This window comes from Citrus sinensis, chromosome 2 (genome assembly GCF_022201045.2).
Source record: "Citrus sinensis cultivar Valencia sweet orange chromosome 2, DVS_A1.0, whole genome shotgun sequence".
NCBI lineage: Eukaryota > Viridiplantae > Streptophyta > Magnoliopsida > Sapindales > Rutaceae > Citrus > Citrus sinensis.
In genome coordinates this window covers 29,940,387-29,963,952 of record NC_068557.1, presented here as the reverse complement: position 1 = coordinate 29,963,952, position 23,566 = coordinate 29,940,387, and the positions used below count along the sequence as shown (strand labels likewise).

At 44.1% G+C, this 23,566-nt stretch overlaps 4 protein-coding genes and 1 non-coding gene across 5 annotated transcripts; 1 reads left to right on the top strand and 4 right to left on the bottom strand.

Annotated features, from left to right (window-relative positions):
- Positions 1 to 678: 678 nt before the first annotated feature.
- LOC107177655 (uncharacterized) lies at positions 679 to 2,792 on the top strand. Its single transcript, XM_015531785.2, has 2 exons — positions 679 to 1,519; positions 1,630 to 2,792. Exons 1-2 carry the CDS (start codon positions 679 to 681, stop codon positions 2,790 to 2,792), a joined length of 2,004 nt encoding a protein of 667 aa, XP_015387271.2.
- A 7,990-nt stretch (positions 2,793 to 10,782) lies between these two features.
- Positions 10,783 to 16,881, bottom strand: LOC102627313 (callose synthase 11). Its single transcript, XM_006467737.4, has 2 exons — positions 11,336 to 16,881; positions 10,783 to 11,160 (listed from the first exon to the last, which is right to left on the bottom strand). Exon 1 carries the CDS (start codon positions 16,661 to 16,663, stop codon positions 11,348 to 11,350), a length of 5,316 nt encoding a protein of 1,771 aa, XP_006467800.1. The 5' UTR covers positions 16,664 to 16,881; the 3' UTR covers positions 10,783 to 11,160; positions 11,336 to 11,347.
- LOC112497358 (small nucleolar RNA J33) lies at positions 13,613 to 13,692 on the bottom strand. Its single transcript, XR_003064156.1, has one exon. It is a non-coding gene; the product is annotated as a small nucleolar RNA J33 (small nucleolar RNA).
- Positions 16,882 to 17,505: 624 nt separating the features above from the next.
- LOC112497267 (pentatricopeptide repeat-containing protein At2g33760) lies at positions 17,506 to 19,712 on the bottom strand. The gene has a single exon (XM_025095331.2). The coding sequence runs from the start codon at positions 19,527 to 19,529 to the stop codon at positions 17,787 to 17,789; it is 1,743 nt and encodes a 580-aa protein (XP_024951099.2). The 5' UTR covers positions 19,530 to 19,712; the 3' UTR covers positions 17,506 to 17,786.
- A 140-nt stretch (positions 19,713 to 19,852) lies between these two features.
- On the bottom strand, positions 19,853 to 23,448 carry LOC102627896 (probable 2-carboxy-D-arabinitol-1-phosphatase). The gene is made up of 7 exons (XM_025095332.2): positions 23,151 to 23,448; positions 21,847 to 21,998; positions 21,490 to 21,609; positions 21,308 to 21,407; positions 20,867 to 21,006; positions 20,709 to 20,788; positions 19,853 to 20,243 (listed from the first exon to the last, which is right to left on the bottom strand). Exons 1-7 carry the CDS (start codon positions 23,299 to 23,301, stop codon positions 20,117 to 20,119), a joined length of 870 nt encoding a protein of 289 aa, XP_024951100.1. The 5' UTR covers positions 23,302 to 23,448; the 3' UTR covers positions 19,853 to 20,116.
- Between the last annotated feature and the right edge of the window lie 118 nt (positions 23,449 to 23,566).

The following is a 23,566-nucleotide window of genomic DNA, read 5'->3' as shown; positions in this document are numbered from 1 at the left end:
AGGTGATCCATGCCGGAGTGGAAATAGTAGCATGGCCGACCTGGAGCTTTTATGTACTCAACACCAGTCCCCCAGTTTCTGGTCTGGCGAGTGAAATGAGTTAAGAGTAGAAACTGATGGTCAAATCTCACCAACCCGGGGAGCTTCTCATCTGCTCCTCTATTTATTGGGATGGGCCTGACCTGATGTACCGTTTTTCTTCTGGGGAGACTCCGACCTGAGCATGGGCCTGAGTGAACATGTCCATTGCGTATCTGGGCTTACATCTATCCTGGCCTCTTGTAACGGTTAGTGACGTGGCATCACCAGACTCTTCGTATTTGAAATTTGAAACGACGGGCTATCCACCCTCGATATGTGGTGAGTGAGCTGGCATCCTCATCACTTAAATGCTTCTATTTTTCCCTTTTCACTTCAAATCCCTAGGTTGAAATCCTCATCGCTTTGTTTATCCGTTTCTCCACCGTTAACCAGCCTGCTTTCTGAACTTTACTCACACTTCCTGCGTCCGGAGTTTCTACTTGTCGGTTTTTTCTCTGTCACGGCAGCGCTATCAGGGCCAGTTAATTTCAGGTACTGCTTTTAATCTCTTTTCTGGTTGTTGTTGATTGGGTTCCGTGTTGCCCCATTTTGTATCCGTATATTCGAGTTTTCTTTGCTTTCTTTTGGGATTCCGATATGTCAAACCGGAAAAGAAAGTTAATTGTTGATGAGGGCGATGAAGAATCAGGGGATTCGGGCCTCAACGTGCCAATACCCACCGATTTCTTAGGTCCTTCCAGCAGTGTAGGTCTTTCCCATGGCAGGGATACTCTTGAGTACCCACGCCCTTTGGTTGTCCCTCCTTCTCCCGAACTAGAGCTTATAGGGAATAGAGGTGGACCTGCGTCGGGCTCTGGTGAGAACCACAGCTTTGATGGGGTTGGGATCCCTGAAGGAGTTGGTGATGGTGAGGGGAGCAGTTCAGGACCGAGGGGACCTCCTCAGAGAAGGCACCTTGGTCATAGGGTAGAGGCGGATTCTTACCCTATTGACTACACAGCTTGTGCCACCACCCAAACTGATCTGTTCAAGCTGAGGAACCTTTACGACATTCCTGCGGAGATTCTCCTGGTAGTTCCAGGAAAAGGTGACGTCCCTAGTCGGCCTCCGCAGGGGTATGTGACGATGCACCTGGAGAGCTTCAAATTGGGAGCTCGGCTGTCCCTTCAACGTTATTTTGCTAAGATATTGGGTGGTATGCACCTGGCCCCAGGTCAGCTACATCCCAATGGGTGGAGGGTTATCTCGGCTATGTATGTGTTGTGGAAGAGGTGTGGATCAGAGGAGCCCTCCCTCGTTGAAGTGAAGCATCTATACCAGCTGAGGAGTAGCCCGAAGGAAGTAGGCTGGTATTACTTCATGTCGAGCTCTGCGAAGAGGAAACCAATCACCGACTTCCCCTCCTCGTGCAAAAATTGGAAGAACAAATTCTTCTTTGCTGGGGGAGCTTGGTGTCCAGCAGCTCATTCGTTGGGTGGTGATATTTACTTTCCAACAAATTTTGTCACCCCAGGTCGTTCATTTTTTGCCTATACTCTTTCTCGACTCGTTACTTATTGGGTTCTTTAACATTGTTTGTTCTTTCAGAGTCGTGGGGTTTGATAAAGGGGCTTGAAGACCGACCTCTGCTCCAGGTGGAAACTGCTCTGGTAAACGCGTCTACCTGTCAAGACCTTCTGTCACCAACAAGCCTGGTCAGTTCGGGTTTAGTGGACATAGCAGCTGGAATGGATAATAAGATCCTAAGTGCGATGACCAAAAAATGTGGTCGGGCTCCAAGCAGCTCCAGCAACCCTCCCCCTCCTCCCAAGAGAACCAGCCTCGGTCCTTCTAAGGCGCCTGTTCCTGCTCTGCCCCCTCCTCCACCTCGTAAGAGTAGTGGTGAGAGAGCTTCTGATAAGAGTCCTGAGGTCAGCATTCAGTCTGGGGACCGATCCTCTCCTCTTCCGTCCCAGGATCAGGGTGACTACCTGAGCTCGTATCAGAAGGATTACAAAAAATCGGTGGGGCCCAAGATGGTGAAGGACATCGAGAGTATGAACCTCTCCGAGTTAGCTGCTTCTGTTCAAAGAGTTTCCTTCAGGCTGGCCACCATGATTTCGTGTTACAAGACCGGGTCTGCCCGCCATGAGAGGAAGCTTCAAGCTGACAATCAGGAGTTGAAGAAGAAAGCTGAATCTGCTGATCGCTCCAAGGAGAAGCTGGCCGAGCTGAACAAGCAGAATACGGAGCTGGAGGAGAAAGTTGCGGTTGCTGAGTCTACTTCCTTGAAACTTGAGGGTGAGTTAGGTGATCTGAAGTCCGATCTTCAGGCCGCTCAAAGTGAAAGGGATACTCTGAGGACCGCCCTTGAGGGGGAGATCAAATCCCTGGGTGAGCAGCTGGCTGAGGAAAAAGGCAAATCCGCTGATATGGATGATCAGCTGGATGCCGAGTATAACTTTGGGGTCGCTTTCAGCTATAAATGCATCATGTTAGTGCTTAAGGAAGAATACCCCGAGCTCAACATGAGCAAGCTGGAAGCTGGAGTGGAGAGATACATGGCTGAGGTGGGCCAAGGAGATAAGGAGCAGGGTGAGCAGGAGCAGGTGGAGGCTCCTTTGGATGGGGTGCAGGAGGGAGAAGCTGGGCAGCGTGTTTTTGAAGTGGGACAGGGGTCCGTGCCTCCTCCTCCCGATATTGTTGACCTTCCACCTCCCGAGATAGCTGACCCTTCACCTGCTGAGGTCGTTGATCCTCCTAACCCTTAGGTCTATTTTTGTAAAGATTCAACATTTTTCATTTGCTTTGTAAACATTTGAACTTATATCAAAAATTTTTTTGAATGCTCTCTATTGGCTTTCTTGTCTGGTTTTGCCTGTTGGTTCTTTAGTGCATCGAACAGGAATAGGCACCCGTTTGCCTTAGTAAAATTTTCGCAAAATTGCCTGCTGGTCTTCGGTGACCGAGCAGGGGTAGGCACTTACTTGCCTTAGTAGAATTTTCGTAGCTTTAGCTGCTGGTCTTTCGTTGACCGAACAGAAACAGGCACTATGTTGCCTTAGTAGAATTTTCGTAGCTTTAGCTGCTGGTCTTTCGTTGACCGAGCAGAAACAGGCACTTTGTTGCCTTAGTAGAATTTTCGTAGCTTTAACTGCTGGTCTTTCATTGACCGAGCAGAAACAGACACTTTGTTGCCTTAATAGAATTTTCGTAGCTTTAGCTGCTGGTCTTTCGTTGACCGAGCAGAAACAGGCACTATGTTGCCTTAGTAGAATTTTCGTAGCTTTAGCTGCTGGTCTTTCGTTGACCGAGCAGAGACAGACGCTTTGTTGCCTTAGTAGAATTTTCGTAGCTTTAGCTGCTGGTCTTTCGTTGACCGAGCAGAGACAGGCACTTTGTTGCCTTAGTAGAATTTTCGTAGCTTTAGCTGCTGGTCTTTCGTTGACCGAGCAGAAACATGCACTTTGTTGCCTTAATAGAATTTTCGTAGCTTTAGCTGCTGGTCTTTCATTGACCGAGCAGAAACAGGCACTTTGTTGCCTTAGTAGACATTTAATGGGCTTGTTACCAGAAAGGTTCCATACTGAATTCATCTTTATTGAATTTCGAATGCGTTACAGAAGTGTGGGATATATGTGTGTGTCACAAATCACCGTGCTCATAACAGAAATAACTTATCAAAATGAGAACCAGTGGAGCACTTTGCTTACTGGAAGTACTTTTTCAAGTGCTCGGCGTTCCACGACCTCTTCACCTCTCGTCCGTCTGGATACGCCAGCTTGTAGGCTCCTGGCCCAGTTGCTCGTATCACCCTGTACGAGCCTTCCCATTTCGGACCAAGAGCTCCATGGTTGGGATCCCTTGTGTTTTGGCTCACCTTCCTGAGCACCCAATCTTCTGTTCGGAACTGCCTCACGCGTACGTTCTTGTTGTAATAACGCGTGACCCTTTGCTGACACTGGGCCACTTTCTGCGAGGCCCCTTCCCTTTTCTCCTCCAGCAGGTCCAGGCTCAAGCAGATCTGCTCGCCATTTTGCTCCTCATTGAAGTATTCCGTCCGATGTGTTCCTAATCCAATTTCTGCTGGGACTACCGCCTCATGACCAAAAGCTAAGGCAAACGGGGTTTCCCCTGTAGTGGTTTTGTGAGTTGTCCGGTAAGCCCACAACACTCCTGGTAGCTCGTCGACCCAAGCTCCTTTCTTCTCTCCCAGTCTAGTTTTCAGGAGTTTCTTTACCACTTTGTTGGCTGCTTCCACTTGTCCGTTTGCCTGAGGGTGTCCGGGGGTGCAGAACTTCAGGTCTACCCCTAGGTTTCGGCAAAACTCTCTGAAGTTGTTGTTGTCAAACTGCCTCCCATTATCGGTGATGATGGTATAAGGGATTCCATATCTGCAGATGATATTCTTCCAGATAAAATCCGTTGTCTTTCTCTCCGTGATTTGGCTAAGGACCCCCACCTCTATCCACTTGGTGAAGTAGTCTACTGCTACAATGGCATGGGTTGCCGCTCCTCGGCCTTTCGGTAACGGACCAATCAAGTCGATTCCCCATTGTGCAAAAGGCCATGGGGATGTCATATTGGTCAGCTTTTCTGGGGGTTGTGTGGGGACCTCAGAGAAGCTTTGGCACGTTTTACAGTTTTTTGCCATCTTTTTTGCATCCTGGTGCATGGTTGGCCAGAAGAACCCTTGCCGGAGTGCTTTGAAGGCTAAAGTTCTTGCTCCCGAGTGATTGCCGCAAATTCCTTCATGAATCTCCCTTAGTACATAATCTGCCTCTTCATCATCCACACATCGCAAAAGGGGCAAGGTGAACCCTCGGCGGTACAGCACTTTATCTAGTAGCGTGTACCTCGCTGCTCGGCATTTTAACTTTCTTGCTTGTCTTTTATCCTCAAGCAAAACTCCGTCGCGGACATACGCGCGAATCGGGTCCATCCAGGATTCTCCAGTGCTTATTCTCATCACCTCCACTTCCTCCCCTATGCTCGGCGAGGTCCTTACCTCTAGTGGAACCGACTTAGGTAATTTCGGGTCTGCAATTGCAGCCATCCTAGCCAACATATCCGCTTGGTAATTCTCATTCCGGGATATCTGCTTTACCTCCACCTCTTGGAAAAGCCCGACCATCTGCTTCGCCTTTTTCAAATAAAGGCCCATCTTCTCTCCCCTTGCCTGGAACTGATCATTGAGCTGATTACATACCAATTGGGAATCTGCTCGAATTTCTACCCTCTCTGCTTTTAAGGCGTGTGCGAGTCCGAGCCCGGTGATAAAGGCTTCATATTCAGCTTGGTTGTTCGTGAGCTGAAATTCGAACTTCACTGCATACGTTATTTCGGATCCTTCTGGGCTCCGTATTACAACTCCTGCTCCGGATCCTTGCTCACTACATGATCCGTCAACCATTACTAACCACACCCCTTCTGTTTTCTCCTGCTCTAACGGTTGCTCCTCCCGATCTCTTTCCCCTGGCTCAGCTCGGTCTACCATAAATTCTACCAGGGCTTAGGCCTTGATTGCTCCTCGGGGCATGTAGGTCAGGTCAAATTCGCTCAGCTCCACTGACCATTTTACTAGCCGACCAGACGCATCTGGTTTTTGAAGTACTTGTCGAAGGGGCTGGTCAGTCATCACAACGATCTGGTGGGCTTGGAAATATGGTCGGAGTTTGCGTGCTGCCGTTATCAGAGCCAGCGCCCACTTCTCCATTAGTGGATATTTGGTTTCTGCGTCCACCAGGGCCTTGCTCGTGTAGTATACCGGGTGTTGCTTCCCTTCTTCTTCCCTGACTAAGACCGAGCTGGTAGCCCACTTGGAGATTGCCAAGTACAAAAGCAGCTGGTCACCCTCTCTCGGAGTTGACAGTAACGGTGCACGGGCCAGATATTCCTTCAGCTGCCCAAATGCTTCCTCGCACTCTGATGTCCATTCCATCTTTCTTCATTTCTTTATGACTTGGAAGAAAGGGTGGCATTTATCTGTGGCCCGCGAGATGAATCGGTTCAATGCTGCCAACTTCCCTGTAAGGCTCATTCACCTCTTTAACTGTCCGCGGAGATCTCATATCTGTAACCGCTCGTATTTTTTCGGGGTTGGCCTCAATCCCGCGGTGGCTTACCAGAAATCCCAGAAATTTACCTGAGCTGACCCCAAATGCACATTTCTCCGGGTTTAGTTTCATCTCATACTTCCTCAGTAATTCAAAGGTCTCTTCTAGATGCTTCACATGATCCCTCGACTCTTTGGACTTTGTAATCATATCATCAACATATACCTCCATAGTGTGTCCAATCAACGGTTTGAAGATCTTGTTTACCAACCTTTGATAGGTGGCTCCTGCATTTTTTAGGCCGAAAGGCATTACCCTGTAGCAAAACAAACTCATGTTAGTTATAAAGGCAGTGCTTTCCTCATCCTGCTCGTCCATGGGTATCTGGTTGTACCCAGAAAAGGCATCCATGAAGCTCAGCAGACTGTGACATGCTGTTGAGTCCACCAGCTGATCTATTTTGGGTAGGGGAAAGCTATCCTTTGGGCATGCCTTATTGAGGTCCGTGAAGTCCACACACATTCTTCACTTCCCGTTGGCCTTTTTTACCAGGACTACATTTGAAATCCATTCTGGGTACTTGGGTTCCCTTATAAATCCTGCTTTCAACAGCTTCTCCACATCGGCGTTTATTGCCTCGTACATTTCCTGGTTGAAGCATCTCCTCTTCTGTCTCACCGGCCTTGCCCCCTTCTTGATTGCCAACTTGTGGCAAGCTACCCCGCGATCAATTCCGGGCATATCTTCATGAGACCAGGCGAATATATCCGCATGAGACTGTAGGCAATTTATCAGTTCGCCTTTTACTGCCCCAACCAATCCTGACCCGATCTTCACTACTCTGCTCGGGTTGCTTTTGCTTACTGCAACTTCTTCCAGTTTCTCAACAGGCTCTTGGCGGCCCTTTTTAAAGTCTCCTCGATTATCTAGAGAGGTAACCTGCAGTGTCTCCTTGGCCGCTGTAGCATAACAACTCCTTGCCATCCTCTGGTCGCCTTTTACTACGCCGACCACCCCATTTACTCTGTATTTCAGTGCCAAGTAATGCGTGGATACAACGCATTGGCTTATACTCATGAATGGTCTCCCCAGTATCATCTGGTAAGGGCTTCTTTCATCTACCACGACAAAATCCAGCATCATTGTTCTTTCAAATGGCTTTGTCCCCATAGTAATTGGGAGTTCGATGATCCCCATGGGAGTTAACCGTCCCCCTCCAAATCTCTTTAAGGATGTATTTGTCCGCTCCAATTTCAAGTATGCGATCCCCATATCATCTAGAGCCGACTTAAACAGGATGTCAACCGAGCTGCCTGTGTCTACTAGTATTCGTCGCAATTCTGTACCGACCACCATTGCCTTGATCACCAATGCATCCTCATGCGGATATAAGATACCCTCTTCATCGTCATCTGTCCACATAATGGGAACTTGCCGCACTTTTGCCTTCTTGGTTGCCGGCAAATTGAAAAGCACTTCTTTGCTAGTCAGGGCATATCTCCCATAGTTCTTCCCTGCCCTGTTCGAATCCCCAGCCAATGTTGGCCCCCCTGCTATTACACGGATAGTCGGCTGTTCACGTTCCAGGCCCATCTCAGCTCCTTCATCCCGCGTGTACTGTGATTCAGTGACGGGGATGTTCCATCTACATATTCGTCCAAATAACGGTTTCTCACCAAATCCTCCACCTGAATTTTCAGGTCACGACATTGCTAATAGTGTGACCATGAGTGTCGTGGAATTTACAGAATTTGCTCTTATCCCGTCGGTGAGCCGGTTTTGTTATAGGGGCTAGAAGGTACAGCAGGCCTCGTCCCTCGATCCTCTCATACAATTCCTCCATGGAGACCTTTAATGGAGTGTACTGTCTATACGCCAAGCTCTGGTCTATCAGCTGAACTGCTCAGCTATCATGAATGTCACCTCGGGCTGGCACCGTCGCTAACTGATCTGGTCGACTAGCCCTGGAATTGGTTGCATGTAATGCTCTGGGAGTGTTGTGATAGGGGTGGGCAGCCATCTGCCGGAATTCTCGTTGCTGATCCCGGTTGTGCTGGAACTGCTGTGATCTCGGAGCTATGGGGTAAGGGCGGGACCGAGCCGATATTCCGCCCATCACTGAAGATTCTCCAGCTCGTTTTCCCAACCCGCTGCCTGTCGGGGCTCTCCGATCCTTTCGCCTCAGCTCGTCCAACTGTTCACTTTTTATTCTCGCCGATTTCTCCTCTTCGATTTCTATATCTCGCCTCGCCTGCTCATACCCCGACGAATAATTCTGCACAAGGGGGCTTCTTAAGTTATACCACAATCGGCCGATTCTTACACCTTCTTTTAATCCCCTCAACGCCTGCGGGTGATTAAAAGCTCCCAGATCCAGCACGGCTCGGTGGTATCGTTTTACAAAATCTCGAAGGGATTCATGCTCCTCCTATTTCATCCCCATCAGTTCCATCATGTCGTCCTCTGGGGCCACTGCCCCCCGGAACTGCTCGGCCAACTCTTGGCACATCTGCTCATACCCCTTTATACTTCCTCGGGGCAGCTTGCGGTACCATTCTCGGGCTCGTCCTTCTAATGTCAACGGGAACACCCTGCACCTCTGAGCTGGTGTCAGCCCCTGCACACCCGTCATGTCGTTGAAACGCTCAATGTGCACCAGCGGGTCACTTCGCCCGGAGTATTTGAGGTCGGGGAAGCGGAAATCTCTTGGGATTATGGTACCCATGATCTCGGTTGATAGTGGAGATTCTTCATCCAGCATTATCCTCCAGCTTGGGGGCTTCCTCTTACCCTGTATCTCCTCTATCACCTGCGCTAATCTGCGCACCTCTCCCTCCAATTCTACAGCACGGTCAGGATCACGTGCAGCTATCTGATCTCGCTCCTGCTCGACATTCTGCAACCGCTGTCTCAACTCTCCTTCATCAGCACTGGCCCCTCGGCCATCAGCTTCCGGTACTCGCCTGGGGCGAGGTTGGTTCCTCCCTTCATCTACTTGTTCTCCCGGAACCCGACCAGTGCTTCTGTGGGGATGCACCCCATAAGGTTGGTCCGCCGGCGGAGGGATTTCCTCGACTCTACGCCTCCGGAGGTTGAGTTCTGTTCCAACATCATCTCTCCCCACGGGGATTTCGCAATCCCTTCTCCGCTCATCTCTCAGCTCATTCAGTATGGTAGCGAGAGTCTCCATTTGCTTCTCTATTCGTTCCAACCGATCTTGCATCACCCTCTCTCGAGCTTCATTTGCAATTTCCCGAAGGGTGATTGTCTCCCCGAATTCGTTATCCTCCCTCAAAGCGTCCTTCCTTGGCAAATCCATGTCTAATCGTTCGCTGTTTCTCCGGTAACTACTAATTCGGTGGTAGCTTTTTATCCAGCTCCCCACAAACGGCGCCAAAATGTTGATGCTTAAATCTGCTCGCCATTTGACCGACCAGATTCCTCCAATCTGCACGCCTTTGACTGATCAGATTCTTTCACCAACGCTTGTGTTATCTAATGTTTGCTCGAACCACTGGGATTGGAATCGTCCTCCTTTCCCTCAATAGACCTGCGCTCACTAAAAATGGATCAGAGACGCCGGTGGTTGTGCCGGCGTAAACCCTCCGATGCCTAAGTTAGCTCAAGGTGTTTACGGGAAAACAGTGCAAAAAAAATGGTTTCTAAATTATTCGAGATTTGTAAGAAAATGGCCTGGTTGCAATTTGGCAGCGTTTTCCCTCCCTCAATTTTTTCGGTCCCCTTCCTTCATCGGTTTCTTCTTCTTTTATAGCCGTTGTCCCACGTTCTCACTCACCCTTCATCCCCCCCTTTTTCGGGTAGTGGTAGCCTCTCATGGGATTTTAACTGCTACATTGTGGGCAAACGTGGGATCTCGCATCTCCCACAACGGTTCTGGGAAAAGCGCAACTACCGCGATTCTGTGGGATCGTGTTCCCGCTTTTTGGGGAATTGGTGCCGGCTCGGTATATGATTCTGGTCGGTACATTACCCTGGCCGGTACCCGTCTCTGGTTGGCTCGTGTTCATCTCGCGTTCTGCTCATACCATTTGGCCGAGGTGATCCATGCCGGGGTGGAAATAGTAGCATGGCCGACCTGAGGCTTTTATGTACTCAACAATAGGCATCTTAAATTTTCATATCTCAAAGTTTATTTTAAATGATGTGTCATTCATCAAATAGTTGATAAGTTTTTAACAATATTTAAGTGAATTAACTATATTATCTCATCAATTAATTGATGATTATCACATTATTTAGAATAATTTTTTAAATAAAAAATTTGAGATATATAGTACTACTCTACAAGGAATAGATTAAATATAAAAATTTTGTTATTAGAACATCTGCTTTTCTTATTATTTCTTTTTTTTTTTTCATCGTTTTTATGATTGCAAAAGATATAATAAGTTAAAGTGGGAGAAAAATATTGGTAACAAATTTTCAGGTTCGTCGCGAGCAAGATGGGAATGCTTGTGATTTCTACTATACCAGCATTGTCTATAGAATATGTAAATGGCTTGCATAGTCCCTACATTTCCTTGATGCTTAGACAATATATTAAAAGCCAATTGCTTACTGTTATTCATCCGGGATCAGTGTATAAGAATCTGATGGTCCGATGGTGAAAATTCACTTGATCTACGTTCTAGAATCATTAGATTTCATTGCGCTAGGCCCGTAAGTCCAGTTTTTGCACAAGAAGGAAATCAAATACTACTTCATTTATTAACTAAAGGATGCATAATTCGAATTCGAGTGGAAACGCCATTAAACACTGCCCTGAAACTATCACAGAAGTTACACTGTACATAAACACTATACAAAAACCATGAACTACAAAATTAGAATTAAAGTTGTAGCCTACCAACCACTAAGCATGTTTGCCAGGACAAGATCTGAAGCAGCATCGGAGCCTGAAAGTGACCAGATACAAAGCTACCAAAAATATTTAAGAATCGAAAATCATAGTCCTCGCCACCCAAGAGTTGACCAAATACCACAGCAAAATAAGTGTTAAGAAAGTGGAAATAAGGGCCAGTCTTTCTACCACCGCTATGTAACTCCTGTCCCATTGGAATTCCTGAATCATAAGATACCGTAAAAGTTAATGACAACATTATGAATTTATAATAAATTGCAGTCAGCATGCAAAGTTCAGATGTAAATATTCAGTTACTGCAACAATACCAACCTCAAGTTAATTATTAGTAAACCATGGTTGGGTCAAGAAGGTAAAAGCAAAGATAGAAATTTACCGCAGCCATGCATCAGTTGGACTTTTTCCCAGTAAGAATACGAGAGATCTGTAGACCCCTACTGAATGCTTGATTAAACAGGATCCTTGTCTGCATTGACTGAAATCCGGGCAACCACGAAAGCAAAGCCATCGGGGCCATAACAATTACTCCAAACAGTAACTCGTACAACCGAGCCAAGGAAACCACGGTATCCCAGACCAAAGTGGACTGCAGAAAAGGTCTAAGAACTTGGGCAATCAATATCATGCCCCATCCTGTGGGGATGAATGCCAAGAGACTTGTCACAAGATCAAAGAAGTCGAACTTAGTGAACTCCAACAATAAGACAATCACTAGTACTACTAGCACAATGACTAGCAGTTGCACTAGCCGATAGTAGATGTGATCTTTTGCAGCATATTTGTTTTGAGCATATGCTATGGTGATGTAAATTGCAACCACCACAACCATGACTATCCAAGATAGCAAATAAACAACTATACTGGTGCTTCCGCCGGCTATTCCGAGCTGATATACAATGCCATACTGAAAGAAGAAGAAACGAAGATCCAAGATAATCTCCAATAGCTTTCCCCAAAGACCGGTCGTCCGTAGATGGTCCTGTTCCTCGTACCACCATGTTTCCCAGCTCTGATCTGCTTTTGTAAACACCCCACGGAACCATATCCAATCAATAAAATCATCGAAGTCATAGACAGTCTTCAGCCAGTCAAATCCAGAAGGGTTGAACACGAAGGGAGACATTATCCATGAAACCACAAGGAACCAGCTCGTGATTGACATTGCTATATAAACAAAAGTATCCTCGGCCATGGGACTGTGGAAAGCATACACAATCAAAATAACTCCGAGTTCAATTGCCTTCACAAAATGGCTCCGAGAATACAGTCTATAATTCTCTGAAAAGCTCTTATGCTGAACCACAAATCCACGCCCAGTGGCTCTGTACTTGGCACCCCCATGAAGAATAGTCCGACCAAAGAAATGAGCACGAGTTCCCAAAGAGAATGTATAAAATAACGATGCTAGCTGAAGTTGCATTGTTAAGAAGTCCCAAACTGCAGGGAGGAACCCATGCTCAAGTGAGTTCTCCACAATCATTGGAAGAGCAGTGAACAGACCAAACTGGACAAGAAACTGCTGATTCAGAAGTGTACTCAGAGCCTTATTGTTAGTACTATTCTTGACAGCCTTCTCAACCCCACTAAGAGCAAGATAAAGACGCCCCCATAAAAATGTATAAACAGTTATGATGACCATCAATGAGTTGAAGTAGTGCCCCAAACTCGTGTAGAAAAAGGAGAGCATCCGGAAGAAGTCTAATCTGTGACCCAAGCGGTACACATCTCTGCTCAATGCCTGCTCACCATTTCCACTAGCAACCTTGGCCTCAAATATGGAGACCTGATTTAACCCAACATCCTTTCCCTTGGCCACCTGTATATATTCGTGGTGTGTTACATTACCACCTCGCAGAGTACAATTGAAACCAGCAAATATATCCTCACTGATATTAATTACTTTAGAAGCCTTGCTAATTCCACCACGAGGCAAGAACCAGAATCTGTCAAACACATCAGGATGACCATAGTGCATCCGTACCTTCAAAGGGTTTGCTAGAACACGCTGCCCAAGGGTCACAAAACTGGTTTCCTGGGCAGACATGAATGAAGCAAGAGAGGACACAGAACCTGAAAAGATATTCTCTCGGACTCCCAATATAGTCGGCTTTCTAATTCCGTAATAATTATTGAATTCCTCCAACAAATTGCGCATCTTGAGTGCCTCCTCAAAATAATTGTCTTGGTTCATGTCAATGGTTTGAACTGCATCACCCCGAGTAAAAATTATGGCATGGTTTTGGTTTTCTGGTTTTCCTTCCCCAAGCTTCAATGGACCAGGCAGCCTAATCCTATAGATTTCCACCTCCCTCTGAATCTGCTGATCATACTTCACAAGAACAGAGTAATACTCAACCTCATCCCTCCCCAAGTGAACCTCATCGACATAGGCAACTCGAAGGGCCTCATTGTTTTTCAACAAATATAAAATCTCTTCTGCACGAGAGTCTCCCTTTGCCTTCTGCTGCCCATACACCTGGCAAGTAACCACATATGTGAATTTCATCAGAGCACTCCCACACTCATGCCCCTTGAACAAAAGACGAACACCACTTTCTGCGCTAGGAAGCGTCTTTGAAGATGCTGGGCCAGGACCATCCGAATAGCTGTTACGACTCAATGAACCATGAGAAGCTAGTTCTTGCGATCCCATCCTTATGTCCATCTCTGATGCAGAATCAAGAAAAGCAAACATCTTGAGAGCCCTATAGTAATACATCATCCCCCTCACGGTACGGGATAAAGTTTGACCTCTGTATGATGCCCAAAGACGGAGATCCCTTGCCTTTTTTGACCAGATATCATCATCGTCCTCCATGCCTTCTCTCCGCATCCGCTCCATAAAATTGTTCCATTCATCAGCATAGATCTTCTGCAGATAAAACAGGATGGAGACACCATCTTCATTCTCTTTTCGAAGCATTTCTTTGCTAAACACCACTTCTTCATCATAATACGGGGTTAAAACACTGAAGGCCAACATTTTCTCAACATATGGTGCACGGGGCATATTCATAAACAGAGAATTGCCAAAGAAAGCTATACGTCTTCTTGCCTCAATATTCACCGGTACATTGTGCATTGAGTCTCTTGAAGAAAGAATTGTGTGCAGACGTCGTAGCTGCCTATAGAAAAACGCATCTTCAGCACCAGGAAACTTCACAGCATTTTCAAAGAGCAACCCTTCGTCAGTGGCTGAACTACGTGGGGCCAGACCTTCCTGTCTCAATTGAGAAATAGACCTTTTCACCCTTGGAAATTCTCGAACAGAAAGTTCATATAAGGCCTGCAGTATATTAACTGCCTTACTGAGATCCTTCTCTGGCTTCATCATAAGCTCAACAAGTGATATAAGGTTGGCATGCATTTTTGGTAGAACGGTCATCCTATATGCCTCAGTAAACTTCCCAATCTGCATATAGTTCTCTATCTCAGTGAAAAATGTTGTAACAATTGCATTCTCTTCTGTGCCATATTTGACAACCGCGAGAAGCAAATACTTGATGCTATCATAAGCTTCAATGACAGCACACCGCGTGTACTCGTTCTTGCATATCTTCAACCACAGCCACCTGTCAGGTGCATCTGCCAGCTCTGTTGCCTGACTGAGAGCAAGCAGAAGCTCATTGCAGAGGAGGATACATGGCCAGCGAATAACCCTTATGTCCCAACAATTAGGTTGCAGCTCCAAGAGCTCAAGCTCTCTGTCACTGATAAGATCTTCCTCCCTGAAAGTTAACATTATCTCATTCCATAGCAAGGCAAACCGGGTAGCTTCCACTTGGCTTGATTCTATCTTATTGTATGCCAGACCAAGTCCATACCTCAGCTTCAATCGGCGAATTGCATCCCGAAGCTTTTTCACCAGTGTTGCCTTCGGACTTAGCAACTGCTCTTCTGGCATTAGGTTAAACTGCATGGCACTAGCAAAGAACTGAAACCTAAGCCTTAGCTGCCCAATATTCCTAATCTCACCCAAATGTGAAAATAACCCAATTACTGCACCAACAATTGATGAAAATATCGAATACCAGATTTGCAGGTCCATCAAATAAATCAAAATAACTGGAAACCACAACAAAACAACTGAAACTCTATTTGTACTACCAAAAAACTCATGCCAATTGTAGTCTACCTTCTTCATATTCAAAAGTGCCTTTGTTGGGGCAACAAGTGGCTTGATCTGAAGAAAATAACTAAATGAAAACTTTGAGAGTAGTACAAGAATCCAGAACACTGTATACTTGAAATTATTAACCAGCCCTTCCCTCAGAGCACGACCCACAAATATCCGAGAGTGGAACCACCATGTCAACATGTACACAATAGGCCAATCCAACTCCTCAATCCAATTCCTTATCCAAGGCAGAACAAACAACACTATCGACAACAACTCTGGCATAATAAACACCAACACAGCCTTAAGAAATGCTATAATCCTTTGATTCGCTTCATACGACCACCTGCCATCAGCATTCTTTTGACTCCAAATCCTCCCATAAAGAACTCCAAACACAACCGTCCATGTCGAAGCAACAACACTTTTCAAAACCATCCTCACACCCAGGAACATTGTCTCCCTTGAGACCAAACTGTACTGAGTCCCTGCATCAAGCAGTGACTGCAAAAATCTGAGCCCACCCCAAGTGATAAAAACAGTCAATAACTCAACCTGAATGTCACGACTGTCCAACGCTTGCCAAGGATAATCGGTAGGCGTCCATGCAACTATAGCAGCAGCCTGCAAAAACAGTATCAACATAACCCAAAGCTTATCGAAACTCCTAAATATATTCCAAAACGTCCGTTGCTCCACAAACCCAGTCTTCCCCACCCTCTTCCCTTTACTAACCGTCACAAAAAAATTACTACCATAATCAATAGGCCATTTCAAGCTCTTAAAACACCTATTACTCCAAAAGTACTCATTTATATCATCGTAATTCCTCCAAGCTGAATGTGGCGCCGTTCCATTCCTACTACTCTCCACCTCAGTCTTAATCGTTTGATAAATCGGCATAACCACACACTTCAAAAACGCACAATCTCCAGAATTTGAAGGTAAAAATGGCCTACCGGTATTTTCATCTATCTTATCATCAAGTACATAATTCAGTTCCATAGCCATGTGATGGTAAATGTAACAGATACATTCAGGAGCAAAACGTAAGTTTGCTGACTCGCCCCATATTAGCAAATAAAGGGAAACATAAAGAAGCTCCCGACGGAGACTTTTCTGGTCGCGACGACTCGACACACTGATCTGTGACTTCCGGCCTAAAAATGAGCACCAAGAAGCATAGTTTCGGAGCAACTTACGCCGGAATCTTCGGAGGACGCTCGTTTCGAGAACGCCCGGCGAAGCCGGCGGTGGTTGGAGTCGCATTTGGGCGTTGGCCAAGTGGAGGACCAGGTGTTCCCGTTGGTTCCGGACGTTGTCGTTTTGGAACCCGAAAAAGATACCCAGCCAGTCAAGAAGGTCCATGTGTGAGCCCCATGCAACGAACGGTGGCTTCCGGAGGTCAGTCACATCGCGTAAGGCGGCGGCCGCGGCGCGTACTTCTGGGTATCTGAGAGATGGGTGCTCAGCTAAGAGGTCATGGATAGGGATAATGTTGTAAATTACTGGCATTGGCGGCGGAGCTGGAGGCGCGTGTAGGCCATCTCCGCCGCGCGTGGGGTACTGACGCTGTCTTAAATTCATTAGGAAAAATATGAAGTGGATTTTGCTTACATTTTCAGCTCTCTGTTTCGAGTTGGAAAGTGAAAAGTGGAGAAGTGGAGAAGAAAGCGGAAAGGATTTCGCGACGGGTTGAAGGAAATTTTTATTTTCTAAGCACTTTGGATAGTACACGAAAGTATGTTCTTCAAAATCTAAAAAATTCCTCTCATCGCGGTCACGCGCTGTAATGGATTGTGACGTGCACGATTGCAAATCAGTGAGCTAAAGGTATAATATTTACTAGTTAGTAGTGCCCACGTGGATCCCACCACAAGTTAAGATAAAGCAGCAAACCGTCGAATCCACTTTGATGGGGCATACACTATGGTTACAGTTTCCTAGTTTATTAAAAACGACACCGTAACAAGCATGTCTAGCAGGCTAGTCGCTATTGGCCATCGCTCTAATGGCTACTGTCGAGTCTTAACTGCTAAAATTAGACGTTAAAGCATGTGTAAATATTAATTAATTAATTAATTCAGTAGGTGTGGGTGGGAGCGTCTAGGGGTTTTATATGTTGTGACAGAACTGAAAAAAGCAGAAACCAACGGCTGTGAATGAGCACATTAAATTTGTCTTCTGGGTAACTGTTCTTTTCATGAGGTGTTAATGGATAAGAGGACGGAATCTCTGTTATGATATTTTGTCAATTTGTGGTGGCGCGATTCTGTGATATTTACTGTGTAGCACGTGCTTTGCTTAGTTTGTGGCTTTGTGGGCTCTCGTCTTCCACATCTTTAAATAGCCAAGAGGGCATGTGTCTGTGTCGGGAATAATATTAAGAATGATTGAATGAATAATTAAATGAGCAAATGCAAATCTGATGATTGAAACAACTGTATCTAAGTGAATAACTTTGGAGAATCAATTAGATGGCTCAAGGATATTCACAAGTGATGTACCCTTTACTTTATGAATGTCAAAAGTTTAATCCTGACCATAATTTTTTTTTTTAATAATTGCGACTTGGGCTTTCACTGGGCTGCTATGCAACATGGGTCACATTTGGTCCGTAAATCAAAGCACACCAATAGTAATCTAAAACATGTCAACGAGGTCAAAACAACCTCAACTCTGATGCGAGCAGAATTCAATCCATATTCCATCACCAGTAATCTAAACATGAACACGACCCACGTTTAAAATGGTGGAATCGGAGCCTATCCCGAACAATGATTTCTCTGTTAGTAGCAACTGAAATGAACTTAATTGCTGAATGACAGTCCACACACATTCTAAGGTTTTTGACAATTCTAATAGTCATACCAGGGCTGGTTCTCATTAAGCCAAATGCGAGTGCGAGCTTCTCGCTGTGATATCTAAGAGAATACTCCCTCTCCTCCTCTTCCAATTCGTGCATTGCTGATTCAGACTCCGGTACATAACCTGCTTCCCTGCATCTGCCCATCAGTTCATCTAGATACTGATAGATTTCATTTGTGTTTGGGTGGGACTTGTCACCCATACTAAATAAGTAATTCTTTTGATCAACCTCTACGGTGCTATAACCAACGTGTTTCCTTAAGCCTTTTTGAATCATTATGTTTCTAACCACTTCTACTCGATCCATCCTACCTGCCAAAGCATATATATTTGATAGCATTACGTAATGACCTGGATTTTCTGGTTCAACAGATAAGAGATGCTCAGCAACTTCCACTCCAAGGTCAAAATTCTTGTGCATCTTACAAGCTCCAAGCATGGCAGTCCAGACTGCCGGAGCTGGCTTCTCACCAATCACATCTTTGACAAATTTATATGCTTCATTGAGTAGTCCAGCTCGCCCAAACAAATCAACCATGCAAACATGGTGCTCAACTCCTGGCAGCAAACCATACTCTTGCCTCATGCTAGCAAATACCCGGTGCCCTTCTTGAACAAGCCCTGCATGCGCACAGGCTGACAATACAGCCACAAATGTGACATTGTTAGGCCTCACGCCATGAGCTCTCATTCGGTGGAAAAGCTCCACTGCCTCAGTACCATATCCATGCATTCCATACCCAGAAATCATTGCAGTCCAAGCAATAACATTTAATTCACTCATCATATCAAAAATCTCTCGTGCTTTACTCACATTCCCACACCTAGCATACATATTAATCAACGAAGTAGCAAGCACCACATTCACATCCAAACCCTGACCAACAATGAACTCGTGCACCCAACGTCCCAAATCAATATCTCCCAACTGAGCACAAGCCGCTAAAACACATACGCAGGTTGTTGAATCTGGATTTACACCAAAATCTCTCATCAAATTAAACAACCCAATTGCTTCCTTAGCAAACCCATTTTGCTCGTACCCTGAGATCATCGAATTCCAAGCAACAACAGATTTGTCAGGCATTCTATCGAACACTTTCCTTGCAACATCCACATTATTAGATTTTGCATAAAAATTAACAAGCGCAGCCTGAACATGCAAATCCGAATCATAACCAGACACAAAAACATGACAATGAACCGCCCTGCCGAGATTCAAAATCGATAAATGAGCACAAGATTTAATCACGGCCGAAAAAGTATAGTTTGATGGCGAAATATTTGATACAATCATACGGCGATAAAATAAAAGAGAATCAGTGGAGAAGTTTGCTTTGGAATTTCGTATGATGAGGGTATTGAAGAGGAAGGAGTCCGGACTGGGAATGCAAAAGAAGATACGCTGCGCGTAGGTAATGAAGCCGGCATCGCAAACCAGAGAGAGGAGCTTTGTGAGCATGGAACGGCTGCGACCGTAGCCTGCGACGATAAGGTGGGCATGGACTTGTTGCAAGGGTTTGAGGCGTGGGCCTGCTTTGAGAATTGCTTCGTAAGCTGGCGAGTGGGGTTGTTTGTTTTTCATGAAGATATCAATTGGTGTTCAAATTAGTTGCATTTCACAGTGTTCATACTTTGTAGTCAAAATGCAAATTGCAACAAGCACTCTATAGTCGCGCAGCTCGCTCCTGACTAGTGAAAATTTTTAAAATCAATTGTGAATAATGAAGAAATGTTTGAATTGAGACAAGAAATCATGTATGGAAAGTCAGCAGCAAACTATCAACTAATGGGTTCCTCCTATCATACTGTTTGAAGTTACGAATGTTTTGCATTAGTATCACGCAAGTTTACAGAGCAGATTTTCAAAAAAAGCCTACGTACGCTTGATGATTGAACCGGGTCTGCTCATGATCAACATAATAGGATAGCTATAGAACAAATTCATGTTTGCAGCAATACATGGAAGTGTTACTATATACTACAAAATAAATTTGGACCAAAATTACACAGCAGAAGTTAAAACCCTACGAGAGAAAGAAAAAGGTTGTAGTGAAGATTTGCTCTTCGCTCCCACTCATTCTGATCCACAAATGCTGAAAGCTGTCTCTGGAATTTGGGTGGAGAGTGTAGGCTACAATCTCACCATTCAGCGAAATGTATCAAGAAGTTTCAGTAGACATACATGTAATCACTGTACATATGTGATGTCATATTCAAAGACTGGAGCATTGCTTCTCCATTTTGGTTGAAAATAAATACAGTTATGCCACCGTTATTGACATCTATTGCACGGAACCTGAAGTATCAAGAACCTTGTTAGTGCTGACTGCCAAAAGAACATCAGGAATGTGTTCTTGTCATTCTAAGATGATATTTCATGGGAATTTGCTTTTGAGCCAGAGGTGACAATTATCTTAGCAAGCAAATGCCAATTATGAGCTAAAACCATTTCAGATAATTGTAACCATAAACCGAGAAGGTGATTCACTATATACAAATAAGCCAGTGACAATAGCTCAGCACACAGAGAAGGGCCATAGTACAAACTTCCTCTTTATGTTAGATTACATATATCAAGTGAAATATCACATAGCTTACAATCATAAATCTTATGAACTTTCTAGATGCAACAAGAAATCTTTCTTCAACTAGAAAATTTTTCAAAGGAAATCAGAGTAAGAATCAAAATTAAGTATTATGCAAGAATCACCCAGGATCGCTTGTTGATTAATGAAGAAAATTTTGATGGGCAATTACGTACCTTTCTGGGCCTAGCCCTAAAGCAGTACAGATCAGTGCCCTTAAAATTGATTTGTGAGTGACAACCAAAAAATTCTCTCCCTGATGAATTAGAAAGAACATATCAAACAAATATATTTGAAAACAAGAGATGTAAATATAGCAAGGAACAGATCATACAGGTGTCAACAGGATCTCCTTCCAAGCCTCCCTAGCTGTTCCCCATAGATTTCTAACAGGGTAAACACCATTTACATTAAAATTAGCTGGATCTTCTCTCCATGTTGTATACTCGTTTGGATATTTCTGCCTAGCATCCACTGCCTCCAAATTCTGAATGCGATTTAGTGAAATGGATACAGAGCTAAATGCAATGTATGTCAAAAGAATGATTTGAAGTTCAACTAACTAACGCAACCAAGTTCCAAGCCAGCTAGTAAATATACAATATATAGAATGAAAACATGATAACCTTCATGAGAAATAGGCACATCATCCATAGTCATACTAAAACTTTAATATGCATATCATTGTATATGTGATGCAACACTGTATCAAGTAAATTTAATTAAAGAGTTTGAATTAACTTTTTTAACAAATAAAAATAAACAAGAGACAGACCATTTTTCATGCCCTCAAGGAAAAACAGATGGGCCTCCTTCAGTGAATCGATGAAAGCCAGTGGCTCATCCCTTCCTTGCCATAAAATTTCAGCAGTAGACTGCATTAAACACCCATTAATAAAACAATAATTGAACCATTGCAGGCTGAACAGTGGTATCTATATTCTATAGAATCTATACCTTAGCACGACATATTGGACTTGAGAAGCACTGATCAAAGTATATATTTCTTAAGGCTTTACGACACCTTTCCGCTTGCCTCACTCCAGCTTCTGTTAGCACAGACAAGTTTGAGCTTCCCTGCAGATATAACAGATCAAGTTAGCATATGAAAACTTGTATAATTCTACGAAACATAGAGAAGAAATAGATATGAATCCCGTGTTCATAAATAGTAAACAAATGCACTGAACACTGAGAGAAAAGCTTGACATTAAATTCACACATGACACATCCCATGTCACAAAATTGTAATTGCCTCTGCCAAGCAGAGACATAATAAAAAATTTGGGTTATAATAAAAAGAAGGTGACAAACCTGAACTCTACCCTCGTCATTCCAAGAGCTAAGACCATGCCTTACAAGAGTGACTTTCTTTGGATATGATATCAACTTCTGAGTAAGAGATTTTGTTGCTCTTCCAAAATCATATGCACCACCAGTCACAGAAGCATCATTCTGAAGTTTCTCTGTCACCAACAAATTATTAGAACCAACTTCATGTAGGGATAACAATGCGCAAGAACTTGTTGAACTTCACAAAATTATGTTGACTCTATTGATAAGCATTCACATATGCACACACACATCCACACAGAGGGGTTAGAGAGATTCTTGAGTACAGGTTTCAAGGCAGATACGGCAACTTCTCATTAATACTCCCTATCAACAGATCTCTAAAAACTCATTCCTCCCCTCCCTCAAAAAAATAAATAAATTGCATTCCATCCGAAACATTTCTTTCTCCAAATGTTATTATTTATAGATAAAGAAAAGGACTATAAAGTGAAGAATCTATGCATCTGTTTCTCAAAATGGAAAGGCAATTCACCTTAGGCAGAGTGTAGCCAGCCAATGGATATTCCTTGGAATGTACCATCAGTGATGGGTTAGAAGTTAGTTTACCTCAACAGCAACCTTAAGACCTCTAGTCCACATTTCTAACTGAGAATGTAAAATCACCCATTGTAGCACAAGCCAACTATAACTACCCATATAAAGGTTTCAGGACATAAAATTGTATCTGAAGATAGCAAATGACATACATTAATAGATTTGTAAATGTCAGACACTGATAGATGATCATTTGGTTTAACAACACATTCCATTTTAGAGTAAGCAAACAAGCAAAGATAGCTATAATTATTTCAAAAGTTTGGCAGGCCATTAATTATCATAAGAAAAAGTAGAATAGTCAAAAGGAAGAGTATTAACTGGCTTAAACCAAAATACTCTATATTGTATATAATTCACCACAAAATACAACATATGACAGCCAATTATGTCATAAAGGCCCATAAAGTTCACAAACAGACCCTCACATTCACGGTTCACCCCTTTGCTGCAATTTCTAATGCATAATCCAAGTCAAATCCTCCCAAATGAAAATTTTCAGATGGGTTCTTGTAATTTTTCCCAAAAAGACATCTTATCTAATCACACATAACAGATATACTCACAAATCTAAACCCATCGTGGGCTTAATTCCACTTCCAAATTCAAATTTTGTACACACAAAAATAAACTTTCCGTTTGTAACCAATTCATCACCCGCATCCAAGAAGGTTTCATTCTACATAATTCCAGAAAATAAAAAAAAAAATGAAATAAGAAGCAGTTACCAGTTGTAGCAGGCAAGTCCGGACTCGAATTTGAACATGCAATTCCGAGTGTCGTAGGTTGATGTTTAAAGGCTCGTTCTCTTTTAGAATCAAATTTGGAGGTTAAATGTGACCACAAAGGAATGGTCAATGACAGAGCTCCACAAGCCATCTTATCATGAACTGGGTTTCAAAAGCTATGTGTTTGTGTTCATCGTAGTTAAAGAATAAAGAAGCTTACAGTTAAATATTATTTAGAAGTTGGTGATTTTTGCATGCATAGCATTTAGAATTTTAGAGGGAAGATTCTACATTCTGGTGTGTGGTTAATAATACGTGTCTTAAGACGTGGAGAGGAACTTGTTTGAGCGATCTGCGACCCTGCTGATAGTGGGGACCCCTGTAATCTCATTGGACGGTATTTTCATTTTTATTTT

Excerpts from the sequence above, each read along its gene's own strand:
- LOC102627896 (XM_025095332.2), bottom strand. The coding sequence starts at position 23,301 with ATGGCTTGTGGAGCTCTGTCATTGACCATTCCTTTGTGGTCACATTTA. Across the intron at positions 21,999-23,150 it reads GGACTTGCCTGCTACAACTG|AGAAACTTCAGAATGATGCT; the intron begins GTAACTGCTTCT and ends TGTTGGTGACAG. Across the intron at positions 20,244-20,708 it reads TTAGGGCTAGGCCCAGAAAG|GTTCCGTGCAATAGATGTCA; the intron begins GTACGTAATTGC and ends TTGATACTTCAG.
- LOC102627313 (XM_006467737.4), bottom strand. The coding sequence starts at position 16,663 with ATGAATTTAAGACAGCGTCAGTACCCCACGCGCGGCGGAGATGGCCTA.
- LOC112497267 (XM_025095331.2), bottom strand. The coding sequence starts at position 19,529 with ATGAAAAACAAACAACCCCACTCGCCAGCTTACGAAGCAATTCTCAAA.
- LOC107177655 (XM_015531785.2), top strand. The coding sequence starts at position 679 with ATGTCAAACCGGAAAAGAAAGTTAATTGTTGATGAGGGCGATGAAGAA. Across the intron at positions 1,520-1,629 it reads AGCAGCTCATTCGTTGGGTG|AGTCGTGGGGTTTGATAAAG; the intron begins GTGATATTTACT and ends TTGTTCTTTCAG.